General features: G+C 40.6%; 1 protein-coding gene across 1 annotated transcript in view; it reads right to left on the reverse strand.

The window, feature by feature from the left end:
- The window catches only part of LOC144829088 (uncharacterized), a 1,185,727-nt gene that overhangs the window by 829,903 nt on the left and 332,765 nt on the right, over positions 1-23,059 (reverse strand). The window contains exon 3 of the mRNA XM_078687867.1: positions 12,847-17,010. Within this exon, the coding sequence (XP_078543993.1) occupies positions 12,847-17,010 (4,164 nt within the window). The remainder of the gene's footprint in view (positions 1-12,846; positions 17,011-23,059) is intronic.

Here is a 23,059-nt window from a genome sequence, read left to right on the forward strand (position 1 = left end):
TTGGACCTACTGCCCCCCAGCTCCAGGAAAACTATGGTCCATGCCTTGGTCACCTCCCATTTAGACTATGGGAACTCCCTCCTATGTGGACTCAGTAAAAAAGGCCTTACACAGTTACAACGCGTCCAGAACGCAGCGGCCAGGCTGGTCCTGAACCTCCCTAGGAGAGCCTCTGGGAAACATGCATTGCGTTCCCTGCACTGGCTCCCAATAAAGGAACGAATTAAATTTAAAACTTTGTGCATTACCCACCGTATAGCCCACAAAAAAGCACCTCCATATCTCCAGGACTTGCTTCCAATCTATCGTCCCTCACGCCCTCTTAGGTCGATGGGCAGCATGCTATTAGTGGCTCCACGGATCCACAGAGCAAGGATGGGAGGACGGTCCTTTAGACACCTTGCCAGTAAAGACTGGAATGAACTTCCCATCGAATTGAGGATGGAACCGTCTGAAATTAGGTTCAGACAGAGGCTGAAAACCCATCTCTTCCCCAAGACATAATCAGCACAGTCTCCCCTGACCCTAGTGCTCTTCCTCTGTGAGCTAAGCTGAAGAGATGTTAGTGGGATTGTCAGCGCGGGGACGCACTGTTCTCTGTGCAACCAGGCGCTTAACAAATGTCATAAACTAAACTAAGTATATTCATTGGGAAACATTGTATCTTGCTATAGACATCCTGAACAGGATTTGGCAATACTACAACTCGCCCCAATCACAGTTACGTTCTATTATGTTATTGAGTGGATGCTACAATCTTTGCATGCAGACTTTGTGCCTTGGCGTTTTATAAACAATTCGTCTCTGTTTTCAGAATACAATCTAACTGATACACAGATAGAAATGGCACAAAGGGGAGCTAAATATACAATGCTGCAAATTGAAAAACTGGACAGGCTTCCATTTATAGTGGCTGGATTACTCTCCACAGAGTGGCTAATCCATGGCCAAATCACTCAAACAAAGGCAGGCAGGCAGGCAAATATGAAAAATTGGGTAAAGAATACATTAAGAAATCTTGGCATTTACCATATAGATTTCGAAGCCGGAGTGGGAATCAAGAAGTGTTTTTTAGTGGTACTAACTGCAAGAGCGCTTTAAGCGGTTCCCTCATGTGCCAAGATATAAATTTACACGGGGCCTGTAGTGCTTCAGTTTCAAATCTGTCCTGCCACATGAAAGGAACTCCAGCTGCCATGATCACGCCAGCGTTTGGGTTACTTTCGAATGGGAATTACTTGATGCTGATTGTTGTGGGATGCTCCCGGGCATTGGATATTTGGTCAACGTGAACACCAGGGTTACTTGTTGTATGCAAGTATTGTTTCCTCCAACGAATACAGTCAGGGAGGCGCCGCTATGGCCTTCACTGAATGTTTCTTTTATACAGTTTGATGCTTAGAGCAGAATAAAAGCCAGGCTTTAACAACAAACTGTGTCATTGACCTCTGCACGAGAAACCTTTCAACTTCAAGTTGAGAGGACCTCGACAGAGATACAGGCGCTAATCCGTACAAACTCCCCCCGACATTTTGCAGAAATGGTGGGTCGTATCGTAAATATGTCAGATACGAGCTGTGTTGTACACCTGTTTAAAACCATAGGTCAGGATTTCTTTACACCTTCCAGCCATCCTAAGAGCTATTCCTAACTTTATACACTCATTATTCTGAAGCATTTTGAGGGATCTACCTCTGATCCTGCTTCCTATTGTTGTTAACCTGCTTCGCAGTGGATGGACCAACTGCCAACGAGATTGCGAAAGATCTCCTGGAAAGATATTATCTTGAGCGCATGGTACAACAGCTGGGTGCGCCTCGCCTTCGAGAACTAAGTGCTTCTTGGTTCCTGTCATTCAGACCATTCTACGAAGACTGAATCGTACCTGTTTTCCGATACCTGTTATGCGGAGAAGAATGTGAGTTAGACATCTGGCTGACACCTTTAACGGAGAAGCCAGCGGACTTAGTCTCCAGGCTGGAACCACTGAAGTCCCATGCTCGACTGTTCCCAGCATATTACCATCTTAACGCATGCATTCCTCGAGGATCCGCAGGTGCCCTTGTTGAGTTGGATTTCAGCTCCACCCTTGCACCGAGGTATCGACTACAGCACCGGCTGCCTCACCAATAACTGTTCGTAGCACTGAGGAGTTTCGTCTATGCACACTTGACGTGCTATGCACGGTATTACAATGTTTGTCCCCTACAACTGCAGGAAACGACAATGTTATGTCTCCCAGCCAGGACATATAATCTGAATCTGGCTCACCGTGTGCTGGGAACAAATCCAGTTTTTTTTCTTTCCTCTTCTTTTTACTCAAAAGAACTATTTTCAAAAATGATACTTTCTATACCAAATCATGGCGTTCTAAGTACGCTTGCAGCAGTTCACCTTGTGTGATTGAACTCATTCAGAACTGTGATTTGTGGAACTTTACTACAAATGTCATACTTTCACAAAGAACATTTATTTTAACTGTTTTTAAATTAAATTTTAACGTTTTTAGAAACATTTTAAATGACTGCTTGATAATTTTAAGCACTGACACTGTTATAAATGTGTATCTCAAATGTGTATTATCATTGTTGAGTATAAGATGGAGTGGGTGTTCAAATCAAATATAGCTTTAATCGATTTTTGTGATGAAAAACCATAAAAGCACAATAAAAAATATAATTTTACATTTCTATAACAAACACAACTACATCTATTTCATCCTTATCCACATAATGACATTAAAATCAAGCATTAATAAATATTCATAAAAAAGAAAAACATCATGAGTCTCAGCATTATATTGTCACTTAATCAGAGCATATACATTTATCCCATTTGATTTATATTATCTCAATAATTTTATCAGTATCCACAGTGTTCTATTATGTCTCCTCAATTGTTTCGAGAATCAAGTTCCCTGCTATATTTCTAGATCTTATTACGATTTTTAGATATGACACCACCACGTTAATACATATCTCACTATCCATACATTGCAGATACATAAGAGCATTATTGCACTGTCTTAATCCAATATATTTTAAAAAGGGAATTAAAAGTCTTCTCCTCGGGTTAGTATAACATTTGCAAAAAAAGGTGACATGAATAGTTGATTGTTTAGACATGTCGTCACAGGGACAGGGGATTAGATCACGCGACTAATCAATAATCTCAGGGAAGCTAACTAGTCTGAATATTGTACCCAGTCGAAACCGGGTAACCAGCATACGGTCAAAGCTTCCCCTCAGTTGGAATAAGTAGAACTGAATACCCTGACCTGTTTGCAGCAAATAATTTGCCATAACAGTCTGCTTCCCTCTCTCTACAGACCATCTTTTATCATCCAGGTATATCATATATTCCTTTTTTAGTTGTTTTCTGGAGATTAGTATTAAGGATTTCTGGGTCATCAAAATATTCGGGGTGTCCAATCTCACTAGCCACAGTCCTAATATGACTTATCCAGGGGATACGTGCAACCCCGTCCAATTTCATACAGTCCATAATGACTGTACGATTGAATACCGCCTCATCTGTCACCCAGAGCTTATGCCACAATAAAAGAGGATAAGTCCTTATAATATCCTCTATATAGCACAAACCCAACTCAAGATGGCAAATATAGTTAGCTGTAGAGCTGGGTATCGCCAATAGATATTTTAGAAAGGCATTCTCACACTGCTGTATGCTTTTAGCATCCGCCCCTCCCCAGATGCCCGCGCCATATACTGCTGTGGAGATGCATTTGGCTTTATAAATGGCTATCAGCTCAGGGATTGGCTTGTTACCCAGTTTACCGGCAAAACTAGTTACCCCCCCAATTGCTCTCAGCATCATTTGCTTTCTCGACCATATTGCACTCCCCCATTTACCTGTGCTCGCAAAAAGTATCCCCAGATACGAGAAGGTGTTAACACACTCTATTTTCTCTTTATTAATAAATACCCTGCATTTCTTTTTAAAAGACGCCCTCCCACATGTCATACTAAAAGTTTTTTTAATATTTACCCTAAGACCCCGGTCCTGCATATATTCGACAAACTTTGCAAGTGTTCTTTGTAGGCCATTTTGTGTCCTAGACATAAAAACTGTGTCATCCGCATATAAAAGGATAGGTATGGGACAACCATCAATTACAGGGTAATCATTTGGGTTCTCCACCAGATATTCTCCCACACTGTTAATGTAGAGGGTAAAGAGAAATAGGGCGAGTACGCACCCTTGTCTCACCCCTTTACTTATGTTAAATCTTCTGGTGCGCTCCCCCTCTTTCCCATACCTAACTCTTGCACCAGCATCCCTATATAGCTCCTTTAAAAACATCAGTATGCTCTCATCGACGCCCATGTCTGCTAAAATGACCCACATTTTATCATGTATTACACAATCGAAAGCTGAGCTGAGGTCAACGAATGTTAAAAATATGTTACCATTTTTTGCCACTGTATATTTATCGACAATCAAACTCAAATTCAGGCCCTGTTCAACTGTTCCTAGGCCTGCTCGAAAACCATATTGACTGCTTGATAATTTTATGCACTGACACTGTTATAAAAATGTGTATCTCAAATGTGTACTATCATTGTTGAGTATAAGGTGGAGTGGGTGTTATATTTCACATGGGTATGAGGATGTAAAAGGGGCAAGAACTGCCTCTGAACTATTGGAGAGATTCGGCTAGCTGTCGGGCCTTAAGGTTAACGATCATAAGACACACCTGTTTCCGGTAGCAGGACCCTTCCCCAGACCAGAGGATCTCTTTGTTGAGTGTAACTGGACTCCGGGTTCCTTTCGATATCTGGGCATTCAGATCTTCCATTAGTTGGAAGACATGATGTTAGAGTTCATATCGGTACCCTGATATAGGTCTAGGGAACATTGTACACTTTCCCTACATCATCTCCCCGTCATTTCATATGAAGGAGCTTTATAAGGACATAACTCCAAACAAGGACAGACTGACTTTTATGGATATAACACCTTATAAGGACTGTAGCCTTTTATGGACTAAACTTTTCACCTAGTTCCATGCCGAGGGTGGGTTTTTCCCATTCGATATTGCCAAGACGTCAACCTTAGCACATATGAATAATTTATGAGTACACTCTACAGGAGGTCCACTTCAACTCTCCCAGCGACGCACAAGGTTTAATCCCCAACTTCATCCTCATACTGAACAATGGGGAGCATACGCACATTGACTGTATAAATACAGCACCTCTTGCTATCAGTGAGCAGGAGGTAACCAAGGCTTCAAGGCTGACACACTGACCAGAGATGCTGTGGCTCCGACATCCCATCCCTCCAGCTGGCAGTGGTCCGACAATCCCTTGCGGGGAGACCTACACTCTCACTATTCAGGTATGGGGGTTCGACTAAATCCTAGTGGGATTCTTGGCTCTTAACTTAGTCTCTTAGACTTAAACTCTTAGACTTAGGCTCTTTCACATCTACTCACATGCTAGGTACACTTAGGTACACCTAGACAGGCATCTTAGGAGTAGGCACTTTATTTTATAAATGCATTTCATATTCATGTATGTGTTAATGACTATTGTAAAATGGTAGAACAATACTTTTCCTTCTTATTCACTGTATTGCTGATTCTATATCTCTGCTACTGTGTTACTGTTGTAGCAGTGCACTTTTTTACATGAGAAGAAGTACGGTACCATAAATTCTTATTGTAAACACGCTCAACTGTTTCTTCTATGTATCTCTCTGAGTTCAAAACTAGCAAGCACGAGTGACTGGGTGAAAAGTAGTATATTTGTTTCCACGAGTCTGAGGTTATTATGTTCTGAAGTTGCAAAAATGAATCATTATACTAACAGGAGATACTAGTAGCACTGCGAGCTAGCTAATGCAAAAACAGAGGCTGACATATTCAGTGGGGGGGAGAGACTCAGTTTACCGCCAAGCCCACAGCATATGTTATCAGTAAACAGCGTAGGTCCTGCATGAAAGGGTACTATCGGAACAAAACTACAATGGGAAAGGGTAATGTCGGCAGGGCAGTCCGCTCACTGCGCTCTAGCACAGCCTTTTGGGGCTCGCTGCAGGTACCATTGATGGCCAGAATCTTGCTGACCAAGAAGGTAATGCCCCGCCTACTGTACTTCTTCGTCCACTTACTGGTGATGAAGCCTGAGGGGTGGTTTAGGCCACTAGATGGTCTAGTACGAGACAACTTTTGGGCGGACATGAGGCGAAGAGTGGCATTATGGACCCTACAGTGCCCCATGAGAGAGGGAGGACTTGGAGTACCAGATTTTGAACACTATCAACTGGAGGTGCAGTTGCAATGGGTGGCGCAATGGTTAGAGGGGGTGAACCAGGAGGGGAAAATCCTATTGGAACCAGGACAGTGCCCACGTTTATTCCTGGCCAAGCTGCTGACTCCAGCCACAAAGGTGCCCTATACATCAACACTACAGGCTACAGCTTTACAGTGCTGGAGAAGGTGCATGGTAAGGCTACCTACCGGCTATATCGCAATACTCACCGTCACTGCCACTGGTAGGGCTGCCTTATGGAGAACCCCAGGCTATCTGGAGGACAGAACAGTTGGCGTCTGGGACAGAGGCAGGGATTGACACAAAGGGAGATTGTTTCCAAGACAAATGCTTACTCCCCTGTGCCGAACTGGTGGATGGATACGGACTCCCTGCTGGCCAGATTCTCATGTAAGAGGTGTTGGTGCGAATGTTTGAGAGGCTGTGGGATGCAGGGAGAGTGGAGCCGAACACACATATGATTCTCCACTCTTTGATGATGCTGGGCACAGCCGGGCATCAAATAAAGTGGTTCTATGCATCACTTCTAGAAGAGTCCTTGTCCTTGATGCTAAACTTAAGGGGGAAGTGGGAGAGATCCCTCGATAGGACACTTACCGACGTACAATGGCGACGTGTACTAGAAAATCTCCCGCAACACCCGTCTGAAATACCTACAATTCAATTACGTCCACATGACGTGTATGATACCTCACCGCATACAGGCCTTGTTTGGAGGGGAACCTACAGGATGCCTATGGTGTAATCACCTAGACGCTGACTTTTTTCACATGACATGGAGCTGCGCGCTCATACAACTATTTTGGGAAGCAGTGATGGCTAAAATAAATGGTACGCAAAATAGTACGTTAGACCAGTCAGTGGAGGCTTGCCTCCTGGGTCTGTATCCTAGACTGACTAAATGCAAGGTAGGGAGCAGTTTCATTGATTTGCCTCTGGTTCTGGCCAGGAGGTGGATTGCGTTATCATGGAAATCAGCCTTTGGACCACAGATTGGCACATGGACCGAGGAGGTATCTAGATGGGCAGCAGCCTAGGGCAGAGCCCTGAATAGAGAAGAACTGAGGGGCCTGCATAAGCACCCGATCACTGAAACATGGAGAGACATCTTATTTAATGGAGACCACCCGAGCGGCCCTAATAGTGAAGATGATGATACTGGGATCTTCGCAGTGGAGGAGGCTGAGGGCGTTTAGATAACAAGGGGAGGACGTTTGGTGACTGCCAGGGTGGAGACATCCTGGCTTCTAGATTCGAGACGTCAGGATTCTGGTCCCCTTGCCTGCTCTTCGCCCCCCCACCTCCAATGCCAGAGGTGTCTGGATTGACTTTGGGACGTACATGGCATTGATATATAGCAGTTCGGCCCGACCCTCCTGGACTACAATGATACCTCACCTTTACACAGAGAGTAACAGAGACCGAGACACCCGCATCCATTAGTTGAAGATGTTTTATTTGTACAGTTACTTGTTCCATAAGTGAAGTTACTTAAGGCATGACAGAATTAGAGAATAGCCAATAGATCTCAAGTCATAATTATTGATCAGCAGGCCCCAGGGACTGAGTAATAGAGCATATAAGACATATTCTAGATGGTTGAAGGGATGGACATTATTAGGATATCATTCACACAGGAAACTGAGAAGGTCTTAGCAACTCTTCTTCCGGATCATAACTCCAAATATGATTGCTTTCCAGACTATAAATGTATTGCAATAGAACTTGGCTGACAAGGGCTTGTGGCTTGACTGGGTAATACTTAACCAGACTGCACTTTACATTTACTGTATACTTAATTCTTGTTCACAAATGTATAAATATGTACGATTACAAATGCCAATAAAAACATAAAAATAAACAAAATAGAGTCATGCATATGCTAACGCATTCCATTGCAAGTGCGGTCTAGCTAGTTTTATGAATTTGTGATCTATGTACTAAAATGACTCAGCTCATACAGAAATCTCACTGAAATATTAGGCATCCTTATTGCAAGCACCCCATCAAGTTCCAGCAAAAAACGAATTAACACTAAAGTACTGGTTCAACAGAGCTCCAGGAAGCACTCAGCAGAACTTCTGCATTTCCTCCAGTATGAGCGGGCAAGCATCCAAAAAAGTGCATCATGGGAAACAGCAGGGCTCATCACCCCTCTAAAATCCTTCAGGCACCCGATACGTGCATACAGGGACTCATCCAGGGTAGCTCCAAAATGCACCCTAATAGGATCTTGTAGACAGTCCTATAAGCTCCTGTAGGCCCTTTATTTTGTTCCTGCATACACCCAATGGGGTTTACCCGAGGCCCGCGAACCACTCAACAGAGTTCCTGTATGCAACTAATATAGTTCCTACAGGCAAAAAACATATTCTGCGGGCATCCATCTAAGCCCTTGCAGGCACAACACAGAGCTCCAATAAGGACCAGACTAAGCTCATGCAGGCAATGCAGGGAGAGTCTGAACTCAACTCCATGACATCCTGCAGCCCATGTGCACCCGTGCAAATCCAAATGAGTTCCTGAAGGCTTTCAACAGAGCTCCCAAAGGAATCACACTGAGTGCCAGCAGGTACCCATTAGAATCCTCTCAGACACCAACTTAGCTCCTCCTTCCTCTGCTTGAACTCTGTAGATTGTTTTCCCTAACCACACATTTTCCTCTCGTTCTCTTCTCATTCTGAGTTCCTCTTCCTCACGCCATCTTGTTTTTCTGTTTGTCATGTTTATCTATGTTTCTCTAGTTTGGATGTATGACGTTACAATGCATGCTTTTACCACGCATGCTGTTACAACGCAGTTTTTACAACGCAAACCTTTACAACGCATAGCGCTTTGGGGTGCTGGATAGTGGATAGTTTAATTTACTATTCCAACTCCAGTCCCCGTGGACACTAGGGAAGGTGTTGGATAGTAAATAAAATCTATTCCCTATCCTAGAGCGCCCCCCAGCGCAATGCGTTGTAATGGTTTTCGTTGTAAAACCTGCGTTGTAAAAGCACTGCGTTGTAAAAGTTTTGTTGTAAAGGATGTTTCCCCTCTATTTTCCCATCTATTCCATCTCCTTGCTTACCACACTTTTCCTCTGTCTGTTTTATCAATCAATTATTTCTACGTTTTTTTATTCATGGCTCCTTTCTAACTTTCTTATGCTGCTTCCTTTTCTAACTCCCACATATTCTTCCTTCATCCCTGCTTTACACCTTTATCTGTATAAATCTCCTATACACAAATCCCAGTCCATTCATATTTTTCCCTTTCACTTCTCTTTGCAAACTATTATTTAATTTCTATGTCGTTTCTTGTTCCTCAGCTCCCATCTATCCTGCTCCCATTCATTCCCACAGCCATAATTTGCATTTGCCCTTTATCCCTTGTCACCCTCCCTCAGTCTCTTTCCAATCACAATCATCTTCTTTCCTCTGCATCCATTCACAACTCCTCTGTGCATCATCATCCTTTTGTCACCCTTTAAATACCTCTTCTTTAGCTTTTTTATCTGTACCCCCAATAGTCCCTCTCCCCATTTCCCTTCCACTCACTCGTTTTCAAAGAAACTTGGACAGGTTTCCCTTAACACTTTCTCCTTTCTACGAGCATAATTTAAATTTGGGAAGTAACGGAAAATATATTTTTTTTCTAAATAATTTATGAATGATGCACTACTCAGGTTATTTCTCCTCCATATTATTCACAAAGGCGGTTACATTTTCGTTCATTCTTTGCCGACCTACTTTCTTCTCGCAGTTTTTTCTTTGCATTACGCCCTTGCATTGTTACACCCGCAATTCCTCTTCCCCTTTAATCTCTTTTTTCCTCTGGGCAGATACTGCAGAGTCTGAAGGGCTCCAATGTAATCTTTAAATGTAAGAGGGACCCTGAAATCTCAATGGGGAGGAAGAGAGCAGGGAGAAACACAGGTTAAAGAACAAAATCTTCCTCCATAGGATTATACTGTAGTGGGTACTTCATCCACACTATATAGTTAATTGTCCCGCAGAGTATGAAACATTAAAACATAATATCAATTCACATTTTATTAGTATCAAAATTAAATAAGGTAGTTACATAAAAAAACATTAACAATTGTTTGCTTTTTCTTGTAACAATGTGGACAGTACAAAAACAGAGGCCCATGATAGAAGTACAAGGCACCATACACAACATTACATCTCTAACATTGACATGGGTAAAATTAACAATAATAAACACATGACAAGGACACCATATGCAATAATACAATGAACAGCAGTACATAAAAAGACTAAGCTGTTAAAACACCTACGCGCCTTTCGGAACAAAAATAAACATATACACGGTTCCTTCTTCAGGGCGAGAAAATAATAGCCGGTATTTGAGGGGGTCATCTGTATTCAATTGGAGCAACCACCGGATATGTGGTATCACAAGCTCACAAGCCGTAAATCTACGGGAACAACAAAGTAGATAAGAAAACTACAAGGACTGGAAAAGGGAGCAAAAAAAACCAACCCAAATTGAGCTTGAAAGGGAACATACATTTAAGTATGCTAACATACGTCAAAACGACGTTACCAGTGTTTAAGCAAAATATATCAGATTGCAGAGAAGGCACCACCACTAGAATAAAAAGGCACAGCTTTGAAGAGGTAGTCAGCCACATACTGTGAAAGATAAAAAATTAAACATAAAAGTGCAAAAGAAATGAGAATCAGTATCAAGGGTACATAGGGTCCATATGGCACCTACTTTAGAAAAAGAATATGCCAATATTGACCAGGGCTCCATGAAAGTATGCATCAAAAGGGTCAAAGACCCACAGGATTCTACCAGAAGAATTACAGAAAAATAACCGATAGAGCTGCAGCTAGATAGGCCATGAGTTAGAAAACAGATGTGGAAAACCGGATGTGGAAATGCAAAAATTACCACGATGCCAAGCACTCGCAGGTAGGTGGTGGTGCCTTCTCTGCAGTCTGATCTTTTGCCTAAACACTGGTAACGTCATTTTGGCGTATGTTAGCATACTTAGATGTATGTTCCCTTTCAAGCTTAATTTGGGTTGTTGTTATTTTTCATTGCTCCCTTTACCAGTCCTTGTAGTTTTCTTGTCTACTTTGTTGTTCCCTCAGATTCACGGCTTGTGAGCTTGTGATACCACATATCCGGTGGTTGCTCCAATTGAATACGGATGGGCCCTCAAATACTGGCTATTATTTTCTCGCCCTGCAGAAGGAACCGTGTATATGTTTGTTTTTGTTCCAAAACGCGCTTAGGCGTTTTTACAGTTTAGTCTTTTTATGTACTGCTGTTTATTGTATTATTGCATATGGTGTTCTTGTCATATGTTTATTATTGTTTATATTTCCCATGTCAATGTTAGAGATGTAATGTTGTGTATGTTGCCTTGTACTTCTATCATAGGCCTCTGTTTTTGTACTGTCCACATTGTTACAAGAAAAAGCAAACAATTTTTAATGTGTTTTTATGTAACCACCTTATTTAATTTTGATACTAATAAAATGTGAATTCATATTATGTTGTAATGTTTCATACTCTGCGGGAAAATTAACTATATAGTGTGGATGAGATACCCACTACAGTATAATCCTATGGAGGAAGATTGTTCTTTAACCTGGGCTCTAATGTAATACCATGAGGTGGGGCTTTTTCAGATGAAGTGCTGCTGCTGTGAACTTTACTGTGTTACTGTGCAAAGTCAGTATCCATTGCCTACTACACTTAATATTGTTCTCTATTTCACTTGTCCGTAAACTATAACTCTAGTGAGATGGAGTTATTTGGGCATTTAATTATAAAGGAGAGAAAGGTGGATGCCCTAGAAGAAGTGGGCTGAATTTCCTCATATAGGGTCCATATTTCGGTCGACAAAAAGGTGATGCCCTGAGACCAGAAAGCAACCACCTACCTTACTCAAGGAATAGGAAGTAGCTGAATCAACTCATTTTAATGTGCACTTTAAGCAGTGGAAACATTAATTTGAGGTGAAAGTTTGCTGAGGATGCATAAATTGTGGTCATCCTGGAGAAGTATTTGTGTGTTTGTGCACCCCTAAGGTATTTTACATATTTTTTATAATATATCAATAGAGATTTCTAACCTTTATGCTTTGAACTTTAAAGAGACATTGGAGCCAATTTCCAGAAGCATTCATGAGTACCTGAAGAAGTACTACAAAATGACCACTTGATTTACCCATAGATAAAAGTGTAAAGAAGGATACTCATTTCAATTACTACTAATTGTTATGTGGTTGTCCCTGAATAGTCCTATTTTAGTTGTTGTGTGGCCAATTCACAAAGGCATTTAAGAGTATGTGAAGTGGTAACATCTTCGTTTACTCATAAATTTCTTTGTGAATCAGTCTCAATACGCGTAATGATTTACTTCAGACTGGCATTTAATTGTATTGTGAAGACGGTAATAGGATTTTGGAGGAAGAGCATGCATTTGAAAACCTTGGCCTGTTTAAATGCATCAATATGCCAATACAATAAAAATATATCAAGCTTGCAGTTTTGAGTATTTGTGTACTGTGGACTATACTTACCCTCCTCGGTTTGTAATTTATCCTTCCAAACTTATCCAATAAGGCATATTTCAGAAGTCTATCTTCAACTTGAAATTCGGAAGACAATGGTTCGGCAATGCCGCATTCTTGTAAGGCATCCATTCCAGATACAGCGTCTCTTCTTAACTCTGCTAGAGTCTTACCACTTTGAAGCAAGCTATGCTTTTCTAAAATATCAACAGATTCTGTTTTTATGGAAAAGACGGCTAAATGATCTATTATCAAGGCAGGATCTATTTTAAGTGGGTCTTGTATAATACGAGGAACGATGATTGGTTCTGATTCGTCTAGTCGGGGATCTGTGATTTTGTATGTAATTGAATGAACAATATTTTCTGCATTATCGCTTAGAGCCGACTGTGCTGCCACCTCTGTGAATACTTTGCCAACAATTTTAGCCACTTCTATGTCAGTGTATACATCGCAAGATATACACGGAGCTGGAAAACTCTGCAGCTGAAACTTGGAAAGCTCCTTAATCACAAGGCTTGCGATTCTTTCAGAAACTACAGAGCATCCACTTGTTATAGCTTTGAAAAGTTTAAATGGAGTACCTGCCTCGCGCAAGGCATTTGAGTAGACTGCATCAACCACCACTGCAATAAAATCTTCATCTTCTGGATGTAAGTGCAGTTGCTCATTGGCTGGTTTAATTACATTAATTTCACTTTTTACCATTTCCTTTAATACTGTATTTATCATCTGGGAAGCTATTTTACTCAATTCGGCTTCTACTGAGTTGCTTTTTGTCTTTGATAGCTGTAAAAAGTTAGATGACACATACATTTTTGTTAAAAACTGGCTTACAATTTCTTCCAAGAACGGTGCATACAGCACCTGAGAAGTAGACTCAAAAAGCTGGCTGTAATGTGGCATCCCCCTGATACGATTCAGCACTCGTTGAACTATGTAACCTGATTGTGTACTTACATATTTGTCTGATAATTTTCCATGGGGGTAACATGGCTGAAATTGATAATTGCTTATTTCTCCAATAACTAGACCTGCTATTTTTGGTGCTAGATCGTCTTTTCTAGCCAAATTTTCATATATAGACATGTGAGATCCACATAGATAATACGTATTACTGTAAACTTCCTCAACGACTTTTTCAATAACTTGACTATCTTTAGGATGCACAGAGCGTGGTTCACTAGAATCCTGACTTAAAGTAATATTATTTGTTGGAATTATAAAAAGCAAAGCATTTAGCAGCTTTTCAGTAATTGATTTCACCAAAGCTGTTGAGGACATCTCTTTCGAGCACGGTGACACATTAGGACAGTTGAAAAATAATTTGCACAGAAACCTGGCTATAATTTCTTCTAAAATTGTGCTAGACAACAAAGTTGTTTCTGTTGAACAAGTGCCAGGTGGTTGTGTGATATCACCTAAAACAGTTTCAAGAACACTAACAGCGTTCACACTTGTTGCTGAAGGAACTTTCACCACTGGAGCAGATGACCCTGAGAGACTTCTTCGATAGCTGTCATCCTTTAAATTGTTCATTATTTTCAACACTATAGCATTGGAGTCTATGGATGTGAATGGTGAACAATCTTCAGAGACTGGTACTTGCAACTGGTAGTAAGAAATTGCTGACACAAGAAAACAGGCTACTTTTGCAGGAAGTAAACTGCAGCCATCATTTAAGCACTGAAACAAGGTTTCCTTGTTTTCAAAGTCTTCAAATAGTTTAACAAATATGCAGTTAACAATTAAGTCCACAACAGATTTGCCTGTCTCTGGACGAGCCTGCGTCTCTTTCTTAACTTTAATTCCAGTTTTATCAACCTCAGTCACCAGGGATTTTACAAATGACTCTGCCATTTTGTTAAGTCCTGCTTCTGAAGTGTGCTTGCACATTTCTTTCTTGATGTGATCTGAAATAGCAAAGAAGATCCTAGACACAAGGCCTGACAAAATGTCCTCCAAAAAAGAATCACAATAGATACCAGGTTCATCTGTTTGCGGACTACGCTCCCAGGACACATCTAGACCACACAGAATATGTTCAACCACGCACGATGGTGATGCAGAACCTGAGCTTGGTGAAGTAGTAGGCTGATCTGCCATGAAATTAGGATTTGATATCTCTCTAATTAATAAGCGTGATATTCGCTTCTCTGAATCGTTGTCACCCATTGGTATACTGTCTGGCACCTGCATTTGAGTATCACATTTAGAAACAGACACTTCAACATCTTTAGGTTTATGTGCACACTGAATGTATGTGGCATCTTGTGTATACCAAATTTCGTGATTTGAAATTTCCTTCATCACTTCCTGTGTAAGTTTGAGGACCATGTCTTTGAATTGTGAATCAGATAAACTGCTCTGGCTTCCTGAGGATATACTAGTGGAAGGAAATATTTTTGATATAAGTGTGTTAACAATATCATCCAAAACTTTGGAAGGCAACATGGTGGTAAGTGGTGAGAACGACCTAGTTTTCTGCCGCAACTTCTTAACATTATTTTGTATTTTCTGAATAATGTTTTCAGCTTCTAAAGACACAAACTCAAGAGGACATACATCTCTGGGTTGTAACGGTAGCATGTGGTAACCAGATATTCCAGACAACAACACGCACATTATTCGATCCACAAACCTTTTGCCGTTACAAATTAATGCCTTTTCAGCTGCTTGATATGATCCAAATAAGTCTGCCACTTTTTGAGAAACGAAGTCAACTACTTTGTTTGCATCATTTTCATCTGGTTGCGTAACTTTCATGTCTGTGTTAACATGCAGAATCCTGATTTGATATTTGCTGATTTCTTCTAGTAGAGGAGGCACTAATTGTACTGCTGTGTCACTGAGTTTGCATTCTGGCATAATTTCATGATTGCTATTCACGGTGTTTGCCGTAACCACAATTTTGGAAAGTATTCCAGAAATAACATCTTCCAAAAATACATCAGAATAAACAGGGGATTTTGTTGGTCCGCAAATAGGGTACTGTACATCACGTTCCACATTATCACCAGAAGGGCACTGCAATGTGTCACCAGATAAAAGTGGCTGAAGATGGCGAGTTATTTCAATGATGATTGTATTGGCTATTCTATCAAGAATTGTTTCATTTTGGCATGCTAATGCTGCTTGAATTGCACTTGGAGTTTCGCATCGCTGCACTATACTGTTATAGACAGAGTCTGCAACTTTCTGAATATCCACTTGCCCTTGCATATACTGGTTCATATTTGAATTGTTTGTATTGTAAATGGCACAATTCGAAATGCATTTCAGCATTAGACCTTGCGATTTAATATTAACAGGGTAAGATTTCACAACTGTGGTACTTTGTAATAACTCCTTTGTTACTTCCCCTCCCGATATCATGGCTTGCAATATGTATGTAAAGACCAAAAGCACAAACCGAAGTAAAATGTATCCAGCTACCATATATATTGCATAATTCACTAGATACTGTGATAGGGCTTCCTCAGCCATATTTGAAATGTCTTGATTAAGCGGTTTTGCAGAGTCAATTACATTTCTACTAACAGGCCCCGTGCATTTTGTCGAAAGCTGATGTATATCACGATCATTTGAATAGCTATGCGAGGATTTTCGGCCTGATTTTGAAAAATATTCTCGATGGAAATGACATTCAGTTACAGACATCTGCAATGTGTGATTTGGTCGAAGTTTAATAGGAGTTGTGTCTGACAATACCAACGATCGCAGTAGGGAACTGAAGAATCCGAAATGCTTTGTGGTAATATCTGGTACTCTGTGATATTCTATAGTCGTTGTCAATTGTTCTGTTCCTTTGTTGACTTTACATATTTCGAACTGTGACTGCAGTGAAGACATTTTGCCATCACCTTCTCCCCAAGGAGGTGTTGTTGATGGAAGTGACTGTATGTTGGTTCTCGGCATTGAACTTCCTGTTAATAAATAGATTTCACTGGGAATCTGTAAGCTCACAACATTACATTGTTCAAGGAAAGCACCATTTTCATGTTGTACTTTACTAACACTGGAACTGTTACAAAACAAACAGTGTTTCTTTGACTCTTTTCCTGAATTAGTACAGTCTTCATACGTCGCAACGGCTGGGTATGGGTAACATGCAGACTTCAGGACCCACGGAAATATATTCCCAAATATGGCTCTTCTTTCGTCTAGGAAATCCTGTTAAAAAAAATGATGAAAAATGTCAGTTATCTGCTTACATGTAGGTGCACTCCGCCTGTTGAAGAACTGGTGAGAGGTAAGCAACTGAGAATGAAAACTACCTTAGTCAAATTCATTACCCCAGTCTTTCTCCATTCCACCTTTTCTTTACATATATGAATGCAAAGATACTTAGGGTTGACACAGTTTTATTTAAAACATAGTTTTTGTTATTTGTCAACATTATTTCATTTTCAAACCCATCTTTATTGGTATTTTAGAATACACAGTGAGCTACACTCAAAATATGTATTTTTGGTTGCTACTGAATGCAAGAAATACAAGGAACAGGCTATTTAGCCTTTATGCCTATTATAAAGCTGAGGGTAAAAAATCGCACACACGGTAATTAATCAACTGTAAAACAACAGAGTAAAAACAGAAGCCATCAGCCCCAAAGGCGAAGGCGAAGGGGGCAGGCAAAGTTAAAGGAATGATGAGCAGATAAGTTAATAGGACATCGTCAGTTAGCACAGGCAGAGTAGTGCCTGAATACCTGCACCAACCAGTAAGGCAGGGAGCAAGAGAAAGAAAACAAGCATTTGCAATGCAATCGGTCTCGCCTTTGGCTCCTTCTTGTATTTAGCACATTTAGGGTAGGGGTCTGAAATGGGGACACAAGCTGTGTTGAATAAAAAGCTAACACAGTTTGGGTAGACCTTAATGACAGTGTTTGGTGGCAGTGTGACAGAGGGAGAGGAGAGAGTTCTGCAGAAGGATGGAACGTGGAGGACAATAGGATAGCATAGATAGAGACCAACAGAGAGTTTGGAGGATAGCAGTCCGTTTAAAAGAGATTAACACTGAGTTAAGAGTGAGAGAGAGGAGAAACTAGAAGAAAGAAAGGGACAGAGTTTTGGGTGGGAGGATAGACGGGGAGCACATGTAAGGGAGAAAGAGTTTAAAGAACAGAGACTGGCTGAGTTTTGGGGTGGAGGGAAGGACTCTGGGTTTAAAGGGACTGCGCATGAGACAGAGAAAGTGAGTTTGAGGGGAAAACAGTGAGTTTGAAATATTGTTTCATGGGACAGGGAGCGTTAGACAAAGGGGCAGACATCCGTGGCACAGACAGGCAGAAACATGACTGTATGACCCTTCCATTTGCCACTAAGCACTGCCCCCAAGTTTTCGAGGACCTTCCCAAGTTATCCTGTCCGTATTTCTTATATGCGTCTACTGTTTTAAGTACCCCTGGTATCTTCTACAATTAAAACACAGGCATTTCTAAAGTCAATTACTCATGAAAATAAATAAGCTTAAAATCGTCAAATACATGGGTAAAATAATAGGCATTGGAATTTTTAAAATAAAAATAGCTCAAGAGTATACAGATTGAACAAGAACACCAAACAGGAGGATAAATAGGTGTACTTGGTAAAACGGGAAGGCACCCTTGTATGCTCGGCACAAACCCTTAAATGTCTGTGAGCGCGAAAAGCAGCCACCCAGGGCAGATCAGTTTAGCCAAACAAATCCTATCAATCCGAGTCAGCGGGTGCTCAAACATAGCAGTCTCCTTATAATATTGTAGCATCTGAATGCCCAGCACTAGGAAAGGAAATCATAGTCTGTAAAGCATGTGTATGAAAAACCCCACCTTTCACCTGGAAATGATTTGCATTTACTCACAGAGCTCCCCAAAAAACACGACTTGAATAAGAACGTCCAGGCTAACGATTAAACAAAAGAAGACATGCCAAAATAAGAATTTGGAAAACATTTTACATTGTACAGAGCCAGTAGGGTTGGTAATGAATCATTCCATTGCTTGGAAATGTAAAGCGTTTAATGTATCTGTGTTTTATGAATAATTCTTTTGATTGTTTTTGGTAAAATTGACCACTAGATGAAGAATGATCGCACTCCGTTTTTTTTATATAAGAAAGGTATGAACCGTGTAATGAGGTGAGTAGGTGCTATTTGGTGCTTCCTTCTGAGTAAGAGGAAAACCGATAAATCGGAATAGCGTTATCCCAACAGTGGAAAACGTCCCCCCAAATGCACTCAATCAATATGATTTCAATAAAGTTTGTTGACAATTTCTTGAGATTCTTTCTTGTTATGTTTTATTTCAAATTTCTTTATTTTCTGATCATTTGGCCAATTTATCAAACACAAATAATGTGAAGCCCTTGCCCAATGCATTTCGGGCCTAGCCCTTCATCAGGGGATGTTATTTCTGTAAACAAAAAAGGAATATACACAGCTTTATAATAAACAGTAAGCATCTCGCTGTTTTGTCCCACTGTTTCAAATGTCTTTAATCAAAAAACCTTATATCCCAAGGTGCACCTCAGCGAGGAGGCTGGTAATGGCAGGGAAACATGCCAGAGTGAAAGTAAAGTAAAAAAACTTCAAGGTAAACCATGATCAAATGGTTTCACCAAATAATAAAATAAGACGTGGTGTGAGGAATATCACAGAGGTATCATTCACCCGACTAACTGTCACAAACACTGCGGTAACTTACGGTCATAACCGGAATGGTAGCGCGGTGTGCTCCGAACATTAAAAATGGTGTGCAACCTGTGGATCGATAAGCCACATTAGAAACCGTGACCACAGTTAAAAATGCAGAAAGCATGTAGTGCGTTCAAACAAATGTAAGAGGGGAACAAAACTCACGGGTTACAACTCAGTTTTGGGCACGTCTTGTACTGAAAAAACATCAAAAGGATAGGAATTAATCATTTATTCCAGTTCTCTCTGCGAGAAACGTTGTTCGCGGTCAGTTTAAAAGTGCCTCTTACCCCGAGTACGACAATGCTTGCCTCCTCGGGAACTTCCGTTCTGCATCTGTGAACTGAAATGTTCTACACCATAAATCAATGAAGGGGGGTGTCACATGACTGTGCCAAGCGGAATAAAAGAAATACTTAAGTCGGGTGGTTTTCGTGGGGAAAAAAGACCCCTGAAAGAATATTGTGAATTGCCTGGTTACTAAATAGAATCGAATGCTTAAAACAGGGGTGCCCAAGAAAGTTAAAACACAGTGAAACATGTCAAAGGTACCTATATGTAAAGCTGTGAAAAAAAATAAAAAACAAAGTACAAAAATTATCACAAAGATAATTTCATAGTCAACATTTCAACCAACTGCATTAATACTTATTTGCAATGTCCCCCTTTTTTTTTGTGATGTTACAAAAAACAATTTAAGTCCACTCGATCGTTAAGTCCTTTTGGATATACTGTATTAAAAAAATTAATCCAAAATATCTCTCTGCGTAGTAGATGTTGAGTATTGTCTCTTCCTGGGAGGATCTGGGTTTGCTCCAACACTTAGAACCGTAACTGGCTAGGATTGTGGTTGTGGGTATTGCAGTGTGTGGTCAATGGTGATTTCGAACTTCTAGTACGTATATTGCTTTTGTGTTCAGTCAACCTGATTTTAATTTTTCGTTCGATTTTTCCCACGTAGGCTAGGCCGTATGGGCATTTAATCATGTAGATCATGTTGCTACTGTCACACGTAGATTTCACTCGTAATTTAATTTTAGTTCCTTGCTTTGGATGTTGGAATTATTTTCCTTTTATTATGGCATAGTAGTGTACCCTTATATGTAGGACATTTTTGATCCTTTTTCTGATGTAATAGTTCCTTAATGGTTTTGGTGCGTTGGTATGCAAACCTTGGTGGGTTTTGAAAATATTCAGTGAAAGTCATCTTCAAGGGTTAATAAAGGCCAATGTTTAAGAATGATCATCTTACTTTCTTGACTCTCAGTGGAGTATTTTGAGACAAAGACCATTCTGTTATCCTCTTTGCACTTAACTTGTGGTCTCAACAAATTAGTACACTTCAGTTTCTGAACTTTAGATACTGCTTCTTCTAGGATTTCATTTGGGTAGCCTCGCTCTCTGAATTTGGTTAAGGTATTGTGCATGCTGCCATTAAAAAACTTTTCTTTGGACGAAATTATTTTTAATCGTTGTAGCTGAGAGTACGATAAATGTTTCCTTAGAGAATATTGATGAAAGCTTTTGAAATGTAGGAGATTGTTCCTGTCAGTGGCGTGGGTGTAAACTGTGGTTTCCAGTTTCCAATCAACGTTGTACATCATGACATCCAAAAATGTGATCTCTTCCTTATGTATAGTATGAGTAAAACTGATCCTATCATTTACCTGGTTCAGATTGGCTATAGCTTGAAGTAAGGCTTGTTCAGATCCCTTCCATAGAACCACCCAAGTCTTTCTTTTATTCCGCTTGTCGTGGTCATGTGACATCCCCCTTCGTTGATTTATGGTGTAGAATACTTCAGTTCACAGATGCAGAACGGAAGTTCCCGAGGAGGCCATCATTGTCGTACTCGGGGTTAAGAGGCACTTTTAAACTCACGAGAACAACGTTTCTCGCAGAGCGAACTGGAATAAATGATTAATTCCTATTGTTTTGATGTTGTTTCAGTACAAGACGTGCCCAAAACTGAAACCATAACCGGTTGACACACGGAGTTGTAACCCGTGAGTTTTGTTCCCTCTTACATTTGTTTGAACGCACTGCAAGCTTTCTGCATTTTTAACTGTGGTCACGGTTTCTAATGTGGCATTCCGATCCACAGGTTGCACACCAATTTTAATGTTCGGAGCACACCGCGCTACCATTCCGGTTTTGTTAGTCGGGTGAATGGTACCTCTGTGATATTCCTCACACTACGTCTTATTTTATTATTTGGTGAAACCATTTGATCATGGTTTACCTTGAGGTTTTTGACTTTACTTTCACTCTGGAATGTTTCCCTGGTTTTCGTTTGTACTATGATTACACCGCCATTACCAGCCTTCTCGCCGAGGTGCACCTTGGGATATAAGTTTTTTTTATTAAAGATATTTGAAACAGTGGTACAAAACAGCGAGATGCTTACTGTTTATTATAACACTGTGTATATTCCTTTCTTGTTTACAAAAATAACAGCCCCTGATAAACGGCTAGGCCTGAAATGCATTGGGCAAGGGCTTGACATGATTTGTGTTTGAAAAACTGTGCAAATGATCGAAAAAGAAAATTCTTTGAAATAAAACATAGCAAGAAAGACTCTCAAGAAATTGTCAACTAACTTTATTGAAATCATATTGATTGAGTGTATTTGGGGCGACGTTTTCCACTGTTGGGATAATACTATTCCTGTTTTTGGTAAAAGACATCTCATACCATTTCGAACTGCCGATCTTAAACATGGAAAACCCAATTCAAGTTTTGACATATTTTCACTGTGCTACGCCAAACCAAATGAGTCCTGTTGTAGTTTGGGAATGTGACTTTAAAAGTGCCCCGATTGGGACCCAAGCACTAAGCAAGCACCACATTCCTGTTGCAGAATAAACACACAGCACTCAGGGGGAGTAGAGCTAAAATGGGGGAGGGTGGTGTAGAGGGCTCAGAGCATAAACGTTTGGGCTAAAAGAAAGGGAACGTGAGCACAGGGAGAGGGGAGGAGACCTGCAAGGGGCGCCTGAACTTTACAGTTGTAGGTTATTTGAAGTGTTGAAAACGACAGAATGCATTATATATATTATTACCAGGTCAACAACGGGAAACGGCCTTTACAACGAAGCCGTTTCCCCGAAATCTTTAACCACGCATGCAGTACAACGCATGCGTGGTTACAACTAATGCCTTTACCACGCATACCTTTACTACGATGTTTGTAGTAAAGGCATATGTGGTAAAGGTAAAAAGAAAAAAGGGGGGGCTTGGGGGGGTCTCCCCCCCAAATAAAACAACTTACCATAAGTCACGTCGGCGTCAGTGTCGTTTAAGAGAAATCGGAAAAAATGCCGTTTTCTCTTAACGACGTATGACGTCACCACGCAATTATTCGAGGAAAAGTTTATCCGTGGTAAACGAATTCCGTTGTAACGCATGCGTGGTAAAGGCATGCGTTGCAACGGAATTCGTTGTATCATCATATATTCGTCAACAACAAGCTCCCACTTCAACTCTGTGTAATTAAGAAGTGTGTGTTCTATTAAAAAAAAATATGTTCTCCAGGTCAAAAAGTTTC

Source organism: Lissotriton helveticus, chromosome 4_1 (assembly GCF_964261635.1).
Source record: "Lissotriton helveticus chromosome 4_1, aLisHel1.1, whole genome shotgun sequence".
NCBI lineage: Eukaryota > Metazoa > Chordata > Amphibia > Caudata > Salamandridae > Lissotriton > Lissotriton helveticus.